Source organism: Pseudopodoces humilis, chromosome 6 (assembly GCF_049639895.1).
Source record: "Pseudopodoces humilis isolate 2021_Gansu_Grassland_sample_001 chromosome 6, ASM4963989v1, whole genome shotgun sequence".
NCBI classification, from domain to species: domain Eukaryota; kingdom Metazoa; phylum Chordata; class Aves; order Passeriformes; family Paridae; genus Pseudopodoces; species Pseudopodoces humilis.
The window spans coordinates 5,499,760-5,510,187 of record NC_142205.1 but is presented as its reverse complement, the minus strand read 5'-3'; the positions used below and the strand labels follow the sequence as shown (position 1 = coordinate 5,510,187).

At 48.7% G+C, this 10,428-nt stretch overlaps 1 protein-coding gene across 2 annotated transcripts; it reads left to right on the top strand.

Annotated features, from left to right (window-relative positions):
- Positions 1–639: 639 nt before the first annotated feature.
- On the top strand, positions 640–9,156 carry THNSL2 (threonine synthase like 2). Of its 2 annotated transcripts, XM_014260053.2 has the most exons (9): positions 640–739; positions 1,314–1,538; positions 2,193–2,387; positions 2,635–2,787; positions 3,504–3,734; positions 4,587–4,735; positions 7,365–7,490; positions 8,404–8,543; positions 8,656–9,156. In XM_014260053.2, the coding sequence occupies exons 2-9, from the start codon at positions 1,316–1,318 to the stop codon at positions 8,906–8,908; spliced, it is 1,470 nt and encodes a 489-aa protein (XP_014115528.2). In that variant the 5' UTR covers positions 640–739; positions 1,314–1,315; the 3' UTR covers positions 8,909–9,156. The 2 variants fall into 2 exon arrangements, with proteins under 2 accessions (XP_014115528.2, XP_087912643.1); XM_088056517.1 differs by lacking the exon at positions 2,193–2,387.
- Positions 9,157–10,428: the final 1,272 nt, after the last annotated feature.

The window sequence follows — 10,428 nt, the reverse complement described above, 5'->3', positions numbered from 1 at the left end:
GCATGGGCTGAAGTCCTTCTGCTTTCTCCAGTACTGAGCTGTATCCTGGGTTTGTTGAGCCACCGGTCCTGTGCTGACCTTGCCCTTCAAAAAAAATTTATTATATTAAAATAAGAAGCAACAAAGGGATGCACAGCTCTTCCCTGTGAAGAACTGGATTTTTTTGCACAACCCCTCGCATGTCTCCTCTCTCTCCTGTGCCTCACTTTCCCCGTTGATGTACCAGGGCTGTTGAGAGGCTGAACAGAGCTGAGTTCCACACTAACTGTGCTTGCAAGGGACTTCTGGGGTTTCCTGACCCTTCTTTAAGCAGCTTCAATCTCAAATTCGAATCCAAACTCAAGGTTTAACCAGGTGTCTCCGTGTTTCCCCAGTCAAAGTTCGAATGTCTCCAGGATTATACAAGAGGCCACAAGGTCTCCATGCCCTGTGCCTGATCACTTTCAGGTTAAAAGCTCTCTCCTAATATTTAACCAGATTTCCCCCTAGCTGCAACTCGCACCTGCTGCTCCTTGTCCCGACTCCTGGCACCAGCAGAAGCAGCTGAGCTCCGTCTCTCCCACATATTCTCATTCCCAGGCTTGCTGCAGGCCCCAGGGACACCGGCGGGTGGCACTGGGGACAAGTTTTCCGTGAGCACCAGTGCAAAGGGTGGCCGGGCTGGAAGCGGTGGCCGCAGCTTGTCTGGCCGCCTCGCCGCGGTGCTGAGGCGCGCTGAGGGGCCAGCGAAGGGCCTGAGGTGGGCACAGCCGAGGGCTTCTCAGGGCGGGGGGGACACAAGGGCTCGGCGGCCGCTCGCTGGGATTCGCGCCGATCCGGAGGGTTTAGCTCAGCACTTCCTACACTGTGTCAAATCCTGTCCTTAGTTTAACCCCTTTGAACAAAATCAGCTAGCTCTAAAAACACAGCGATTTCTTACTTTTTTGTAATTTTTTTTTTTTTTAATTTCTTTATTTAAAGCTCCGGCTTTTACAAACAGCCCGGAGAGGGACATGACGTGCTTCTGCAGCGACTTGTGCGCCGCCAGGGCTTTTCCTCAGGGGGGAAGCGCCTCCCTGGGCAGGGTGAAGGGAAAGCGGGACAAGGAGGCTCCAACCTTGGCACAAACCCCAGGCAGCCTTTCCACCTCCTGCAAAATGCCCTGCACTGGCTCTGGCTGCTCCAGCTTCCTGCGGGAGGAGCTGGTTTGTTCCCTGGGGAGCTCTGTTTGCCCACAGGGGAAGTTTTGGAGGCAGTTGTTTTGGGATGAGGGCCTGTTCCTGGTGTGGGGGTGCTTTGGGCTGCTGGCAGTGATTGTGGTGCCTCCCCAGCAGCCATGGAGTATGTCAGCACACGGGGAGGCGTGAGGGCCGTGGACTTCGAGGGAGCCCTTTTCTCTGGCTATGCACCCGATGGGGGCCTCTTCATGCCCCAGCGCATCCCCTCGCTGGACAGGGACACTCTGCAAAGGTGGAGCAGCCTCTCCTACCCTGAGCTGGTGAAGGAGTTGTGCTCCCTCTTCGTCCCGGCCAAGCTGGTCCCGCGGGACGCGCTCAATGGTGAGCTGAGAGGGGAGCTGCTCACAGGGATGTGCATGAGGATTTGGGGGGTTCGGATGCATCTGCCTGCCTTTCCCCCATCCTCTATATGGCCCCCAAGAGGAAGGAGCCTGCTGCAGCATTGCTTGCCCCTTTCTGTAGCCTGTTCTCTGTCACCTTGCTGGCACTAGTAGAAAAGGTGTCCCCTGTGTATAAATAGGGGTTCTGGTGACAGCAACAAGCTGATGTTGTGGCTCTGCTGGGGCCCCCTCCAGGGCTTTCTGCTGCTTCACGCTTGCCTTGACATCTGTTTTTTAATGTTTCTAACACTTATGAGCTATCTCTTCCACCAGAGGGCAGCTGCAACCTCTGTTTCAATGGCACTTTAGTATGAAACTCGGGTTTCCTGTATTGTATGTTTAAATACAGTTTTCTGATTGTGTGGCATGTCCCCTGGGATTACTTAGCACAGAGTTATCAAACACCATGAAGCTGGGCTGGTTCATTCCTAATAATCACAAATAACTTGTTGGATATCTATCACTGCACCAGCAACTGAGAGCCTTTGGTTGTGCAGAAAGGTACCCAAGAGCACAAAGAGCACAGATGAAGGGAGCCATGGGTCAGAGAAACACTACTCTAATTTAACAGGCCATTTAACCATTTTCCCTGTAGACCTGATCAACAGGGCCTTCAGCAGATTCAGACACAAGAATGTCGTGCATCTGTCCAGGCTGAAAGATGGGCTGAACATTTTGGAGCTCTGGCATGGTGTTACGTATGCATTTAAGGACCTGTCCTTGTCCTGCACAGGACAGTTTTTACAGTATTTTTTGGAGAAGAAGCAGAAGCATGTCAATATTCTGGTGGGTAAGTATGACTCCTTGGAGGTAAGGTTCTTGGGCAGGCCTTTACCTTGAGAGCCATCATGCTACAGTCCTCTCCAAAGATGTCCCAGGATGCTTTTGCCTCATAATCTCCAGACAGTGCCAAGGTGGCTGCTCTGGCCAAAAATGTCATGGAACATCTCTGCATCTTTTTCTTAAAGTGCACTGATGAAAATTTGATTGATGCATCAATTTTTTGCTTTTCTTGGTGCTTCCTCACTTTGAAACAGGGACTTCAGGGGACACGGGCAGCTCGGCCATTGAGAGTGTGAGAGGGCAGAAGAACGTGGACATCTTTGTTCTGCTGCCCAAGGGACTCTGCACCCAGATACAGGAACTTCAGATGACCACTGTCATTGAAGACAACGTCCATGTCTTTACTGGTTGGCACTGCTCTTTGGACTGTCCACTTTATGGCCCTGCTGTGTCAAAACCTTGACCCTAAAAGTCTGATGGGTCTGATCAGTAGGATTTGCAGCTTTAGCAGCTGCAGCCAGCCAGGGCATTGCTATCACCATGCCCATACATCTGGCTAACAAGAGACAACCTCCCCAGTTTGACAGCCAAGCAGTTTAAAGTTTACTTTGCTCCTGGCTGTAGATCAGAGTTGCCTCCATGCAGGTGGTTGGTGTTTGGCTGAACTAAATTCAGCACCGTTTTTTGTCATTCAAGGATTGGGAGCCACCCCTTCCCTCTGTCCTCTCACCTTCATGGGTGATCCACTCCCTACCACCATGCCATCCCCATGGCATTGGTATCACCACTGGGTGCTTGAGACCCTTGAGTTCCCATGGACTCCTCTGCTCAGCCAGGTCTCACCTTAGCATCTCATTAAGAGATGCAGCATTTGCCTTCCTGGCAAGTTTATATTTGGTAGAAACAAGAGCCCAGAGTGCTGTGTCTGCAGAAACCACCTGACATCCACAAGGTGCCACTCAAGCCCTGGTTCACGCAGCCCCCAGGGCAGATGGGCAACTTGGGACACTCCTGGCCACAGCAAACCCCAGGGCTTGAGACCAACCCTATTTCTGAGCAGAAATACCTCGTGCCTGATGCACTGCTGCTGGCAGATCTAATCTTTCCTTTCTCCTTTTGACAGCTCATGGGAACAGTGATGAAATAGATGAGCCAATCAAGGAACTGTTTGCTGATGTCAATTTTGCTGGAAAATACAACTTGATGAGCTTGAATTCCATCAATTGGTCCAGGATTATGGTGCAGATTGCTCACTACTTCTATGCTTACTTTCAGTGTGTCCCATCCCTGGATACCACCCCATTGCCAGTGGTGGAAATTGTTGTGCCCACGGGAGGAGGAGGAAATATCACAGGTAAAGGGAAAAAAGATGGGTTAGATAAGAAAGAGAGAATGCTGTGATCTGTGAACCAAAAGTACTTTGCAGATACTGGGTATTGCTATTTATTAAAACACCCACTCTCTGGTAGGATTTCTTCAGAACCACTTATATTTTATTACTCATATATGGTTATTACTCAATTTAGGTGTCACAGATGATTTGCAAGGTACAGAAAAACCCAAACCACCCTTTGATGATGACTGTAACTATCATGAGGATGGGCACATTAGGAGAGGACAGAATGTGTTTGATGAAGAAAAGAGGGGAAAATGCTGTGGCTCTGATTTCTTAAGTGAGACATTAACAGAGCTGTGGAGTCCTGCCTGGTTTTCTCTGGTGTGCATGGTAATGAATGGTCAGGAGAACCACTCTTATTTGCATAATCTGGCCTTCTAAATGAGAGTCCTTGATTGTCTCAGTCCCAAAATAGGTGTAGAACTGTCTTCTGAAAGCAATAAAGGATTTTATATATTCACTGCTCTTCCAGGCTGCCCATCAGAGAGGCAAAAGCCCAAAATCTTCATCTCTCCTACTTGCCTGTCAGCTGCCTGAACTCTTGGTCCCTTGCCTATCCACCAGCAAACGTGGAGATCAGCAAGGGTGTGTGTTCATTGGCAGGTGAAGCATTGCATCCCTGGATTTTATAATCTGTCCTCTACCAAACCACTGAAGTCAGATATCTCGGAGTCCACTAAGGAATATCATTTGTGTCTGCTTCTGAACTAGATGATCAATCAATTTGTACGATGACTTCTTTGCTATATCTCCTTCAAATATTTCTTCATCAAGCACTCATGTTTGTTTTTTTTCACTTTTTTTCTCTAGCTGGCTGTATTGCCCAGAAAATGGGTCTCCCAATTCAACTTATTACTGTGGTGAACAGCAATGACATCATTCATAGGACTGTTCAACATGGAGATTTCTCACTGGCAGAGAGCGTGAAGGCTACGTTAGCATCAGCCATGGATATCCAAGTACGTAGTGAACTGGCCAAAATGCAGCAATAGAAAATATTACTGTTTGTTTTTTTAATCTTGTACTCTGTTCTACCTGTAAAATTCTGCCACTCAATGATGCATTAGGAAGTGTGACTCATATTGACCATTTATGCTACAGACTGCTGGGCTGAGCTAAATCAAACACCTTCTCCCTCACTTTTCAGGGCTTGACTTTCTGATCTTCATTGTTGAGTGCTGGGTTTCCAGGGATTCATTCTGTGCAAGCTTAGTGAGACAGGGACATTTCCACAACATGTGACAACTAGAGACCTAAAAATGCCATCATGTCTCAAGGGTTTTGTTGATGCTTTTGAAAAGCTCCACAAAGAGCAAGAGGAGAGACCAGGAAGGAGGTAGAGAAGTCCAGAATAAATGCCTCCTTCATGGCTGCCTGCAGCTTGCTCAGAGCAAAACAAGTCCCAGCAGGCGGGGAAAGGCCTTGGAAAAAAAAGTCATGGAGGTACAGAAACAAAACACCTGGAAGCACATACCTCCCCTTTCATTCCCACCCAATCCCAGGGATTGGATGTGCTTCCAAACAAGTTTTCAAAGTGGGAAACCCTTGGTGTTGTACCTCTGTGGCCTTAAGCTACCTGGATTTTCCAAAAGCTGTTCAAGCACACTGGGAGGACCTGGGAGTCTGGAGGGACTGCCTTGCTTCGCAGTCACTAAGTCCCTATGCCACTGTCACCAGGCTGTGCTCTGCAGCTTGGCTTTCCTCCTGAGCCAGGAGCTTGTGGGGCTTCTCAGAGCTCCAAGGGTAATTGGGCTCCTCTCTCAGTCCACCTCCCTTCAGTAGCACTGGTCAGCAAGTGCCAGACTTTGGGATCTTGGGAGCAGAGAGTTAAGTGAGGAGATTTCCTGAGATTCCTGAGGAGCTAGATGAGTGACTCCCTCTGCACATCCCCCTCCATGGCTGCACGGGATGTCATTTTTCAGCTCACATCTGAACCATCCATGCAAATATTTCCATAACTAAGGAGAGCATTTGTTCTGGAGGGGAGTTCAGGGGGTCTCTGGTTGGGACTTGTTTAAAGCAGGTTCAGCCTTGAGGTCAAGTGGGATTGCTCAGGGCTTTGTCCATTTGGGTGTTGGAAACCTTCAAAGATGGAGAGTGCACAGCCTCTTTAGGTTGCTGCTTCTGCAGAATAAGGTAAAGCAGAGAAAACTTTCCTGTTAGATGCTGCCTGAAGAGTTGAAGGTGAAGCAGAAAGTCTGGTGTGGATGAACCTTGTAAGGAGCAATCCTAGGACAATCCCAGCAGATGCTGTGTCTTTGCAGCCAAGTTCTCTGTTTCTGAGGTCAGAAAGAACCACACAGCTCATATCCACACTCCAAAACTTTGTCCCCAGCATGACCTGCCTCCAAACTGGACCCTGACATTCTGCTGGAGAGCTCTGATAGGTGGGACAGAAGCAAAAGCCTTACTTAGATGGTAGGGCTGGTACTTGAACATGGCCTAGACCCAGTTCAACTTACTAATGTCAACATAGTGTTCTGTAATGGAAACCATAAGGCTGGTGGGAATGGAAGGTGAAGGGGAAATGTGGGAAGAATGTGGGAAGGATGTGGGAACAGCAGAAAGAAGGACAGGGAAAGGGTGTCAGGAGCAGTGTTGGAGGCACCTCCAGGAGCAGGTCATGGAAGTCCAGGCACGCTGACCTGCCTAAAACAGGGGACAGCCTAGAGCAAAGGCCAGGCTACACCCAGACTAGACTGAAGATTAGAGGCTGGAGGCTCTGGGAGACGATGGTGGGAAGATGAAGAACAGAACTGGGGCCATAAGACACCCAGATAAGGACACAAAAGGCTGAGTAAGTCCTGATGACTTGACAAGGTAGGACAGGGTTGAGTGACAAAAGGTCACAGGCACTGTCAGCTGCTAAAAGTAATGAACTTTATCCAAACCCAGCACTTGAACCCAGGAGGTGAGATGAGGACTGTATGTTGGTGCCCCTTGTCCTGTCTGTCCCTACAAGATACCTCAGCCAAACCATCTGGATGAATATTTCTTGGTGCTTGTAAATATGCAGGAATGAGGCAGGGCAGAGAAATTGGTTTGGGACCCTCCTGTATGGTCTTGCACAGAGTTCTACTGCAGTGTTGCAATGCTGATTGCTACACAGCCATGTAGGCCAGTGGGGCCCTATATGTGCCCTGAAATTCATGGAGATTATCAGCCAGCCCTGCAGCGAGCTGGGTGTCTCATTAAGTCACGCAGGAGCTGGATGACTCAGAGCAGCATCTGCAACACTGAGTAAACAGCTGGATATTTCTGGTTCTCCAATATAAAGTGTGTTATTAGCCTGGGCTCCTCACAGTGATGGTACAGATGTGGTCATGCTGTTGATTCATCAGTCATCCCTTCATTTTCTGTTTTAATCTGATGGTCACTGTCAGACTGCTCTGACAGGTCAGAGGTTCAAAAGACATTGTGTTCCCAAAGACTTGTCTTGGGAGGTAGGTGAGCAAAGGGAAGACAAAAAGCCCACCCTGGTTTCCACCCTACAGGGGTAGGACCTCAGCCCTAATGACACATCAGAGAATCCACAGGGATGCTTTTCCCCCTCTTTGAATTTCCTCACCTATTGCCTTGTTATCCCAGGAGCCTTACAATGTGGAGAGGATCCTCTGGCTGCTCTCAGGCTCTGACAGCTGCCTGATAAAAACTCTGATGGAGCAATTCAACATCTCAAAAAGGCTGAAGCTGCCAGAGGATTTGCACAGAAAGGTCAGTTCCTCACCCACACAACACTGTGGCTGTGTGTGTGTATAAGGAGATTATTGCTACCAGATATTCCCAATTCATTTTCAGAATAAAAAAAATCATAGTGGAGAGTATGCAACCAAAAATTTAAGCGTGAGGCCAGAACAGAAGTTTTATATCAATGTGTGTGCATGGAGATATTAAAAAAACCCTTTTTATTTTCTTTTGTTTTTAGGAATGCTCTTCTTCATGAAACTAACTTTAAAATTGCCTGCAGTTATTTAGGTAGCATATGAAATTGGTCCATCCCTGGCCATGCACTGAGGCATTGTGCAGTGGGTGCTGGCACAAATTGGGTATTTGGGAGTGGGTCTGCCGAGTTTGGTGCAATTCAGCCTTGCTGTTGTAGCAAAGGGGAGCACAAACACAAAGCAGAGAGAGATACAAGAGAAAACCAAAGATGTGAGTTGTGAGATGGCCAGGTGCAAAATCCTGCCTTTTCCTGTCTATTTCTGATGTGCTCTCCCTCACAGAGCAGCCCTTGCCCTGTTTGTGCTGCAGAAAGATAAATACTAAACAATTTTATTATTAAAAGCAAGAGGAGCTGTTACACTGAGGTGGAATTTACAAGTCCTCAGAAACTCCCCTCAGAGCATGGAAATATCAGTGCAGACACAGGGAGCTGAGTCGTGGCTCCTGCCTACCCACACTGGCAGCACCTGTGGATGGAAGCCCTTTGCCCACACTCCATCCTTGTGTTTTTTTCCAGCAGTGTTTCATCCCCTAGCTGCAGCAGCAACCCCTTTTCCTTCAGTCTCTGGGGAAACCCATCCTCCAGCCTCCCTGTTTCCACCTGCTTTGCTGAGTGCCTGTGGCACAAACCCAGCTGGGAACACGTTGGATGGTGCCCTGTGCAAACCTCCCTGTTTCCCCACAGCTCTCCGAGACCCTGGGATCATGCTCAGCCTCTGACCAGGACATTGTGGGCGCCATGCGGCGCTGCTGGGAGGAGAACCAGTACCTGCTGTGCCCCCACTCTGCCGTGGCTGCTCACTACCACTACTCACAGCCACACAGGTAGGGAGAGCCATGGTCAGGAGTTAGGGACTGGAGCATCACTATCCCCTTGCTCCTGCAGCATCTCCAGCTCCCAGCTCACACCATAAGTTTTCTTTCCTTGTCTTTCCAGCATCCCCCGGTGTTGCTTGGCTCCAGCCTCTGCAGCCAAATTTCAGAATGCCGTTCTCCAAGCTGGCCTGGTTCCCCAGATCCCCTCTGAAATCACTGCCCTGATGGCAATGGAGAGCAGGTCCACTCCCCTGGAGCGGGGACAGGACTGGGCACAGGTGCTCCGGGGCCGGATTGAAGCTGTGGCACAGCGGTGGGAGGCACAGGCGGGTCAGTCTGCCCCCCAGGGCAGGGGGGGATCACTGGGCAGGTAGTCACACAAACCTGACTACTGGGCACAGCTGGACAATGCCTCCCAGGGCTCATTCTCCACTCCCAGAAAAGCCCTGTCTTATGCTGGGAGTCTCCATGCAATGGTTTATTAGCAAGAATGCACTTTCCTGTTGATTTACATGGACTATCTCATAACATTTTCAGTAAAGAGTGGAATTATATGGACAATTTCATAACATTTTCAGTAAAGAGCACTGCAATTATATCCCCTTTTTCCTAATAAATCATAAAAACTGATTGAAACTATTGAGTAAACCTGTCTGTTCCATCGTTGCTGACTGTTACAGAAAGCTGCCTTAGCATTACCCACAGCTGCCTGCTTCTTGAGCATTATCCAGTGATTCTGGCTCTGTGCTGGGATGTTCAGCCCAACAATCCCAATAGCACCCAAGATGCTCATAGGAAACACATGCAAGAGTGGAGCCACTTCACCCATCCCTGTAATTTAAGCAGTGCCAGGGATCGTTCCCAGGCATTGAAACTTGCTCTGTGGTAGTGTTGAATAGCAGATGTTTTCTCAGGACAAGCTTATCTTAAAGAGCTACTTTCCAGTGCTGTATCTCTCAGCTTTTGGTCCTAGTCCTGCTTCAGACTCTTCCCAGGCAACTTCCACTGTAACAAGTAGGAAATGGGAAATTCCCTTTATCTTCTGCCTGAAACTTCAGGTCTTTCAATACCGCATTCTCATCATATACATATAAATATATAAATACCTTGTGTGGGAGCTGCCTCCACAAGTCATGCATCTGGCAGGAATCTCTTGTGCCTAAAAAAGGGGGAAGAAAAATAGGAATAATTATACCGGGGGGGAAAAATCCCCCTTTGCCATCAAAAAAAATTCCCCCTTTGACATCAAAGGAAGTCTTGTAATGGGAAGATTAATTTGAAGGTTTAGTGGCATTTAACGGGGTAAAAGTAAATTCTGTGAAGTGATTCAGATTGGGATGTTGCAGAACATGCGGGAAGAGTGGGAAGCTTGGCCTAGGCTGCAAGCTGCCTTGCTGGCACCCAGGCAGCCTTTTCCTTGGCTCCCTCTGGCACAGTTGGCCCTGTACTACCTCTTTCCACCCCACCGAAACCCTGCAGGAGAGGAGGGACCTGTGCCTCCTCCAGGGTGGGAGCTGAGGCTGCCCCATCCCAATTAACAGGGATGAGGGAAACAGCTTAACTGAGAATGATGTAAAAACCACAGCACTTGGATGTTTTTGATGCTAACAGCTTTACTTGAATAGATTGAGCAGCTGGGAGGTGGGGTCCAGGAATGATGTTTCATGAAGCCATCATTCACCCTTCTTTAGGAGCCAAACCAGCAAAATAACTCTTATTCCAGCTTCATCCTCACAAATCACCCTTCCCCAAAGGATGGCTTTTCACTGGGGGTGGTGTAGCATGTCTCTGGATGTCTCTTCCCAATCCCATTTGACCCCCATGATCAGCTTCCCCTTTCATTGATGCAGATGTTAAGTTCATTTGGCTCCACTAGCCTTAACAGCTGCCTCCC

Bases quoted from the DNA above. Each gene is read 5' to 3' on its own strand.
- THNSL2 (XM_014260053.2), top strand. From the start codon at position 1,316: ATGGAGTATGTCAGCACACGGGGAGGCGTGAGGGCCGTGGACTTCGAG. The intron at 1,539-2,192 runs GTGAGCTGAGAG...TTTTCCCTGTAG, and splicing joins CCCGCGGGACGCGCTCAATG to ACCTGATCAACAGGGCCTTC. The intron at 3,735-4,586 runs GTAAAGGGAAAA...TTTTTTCTCTAG, and splicing joins AGGAGGAGGAAATATCACAG to CTGGCTGTATTGCCCAGAAA.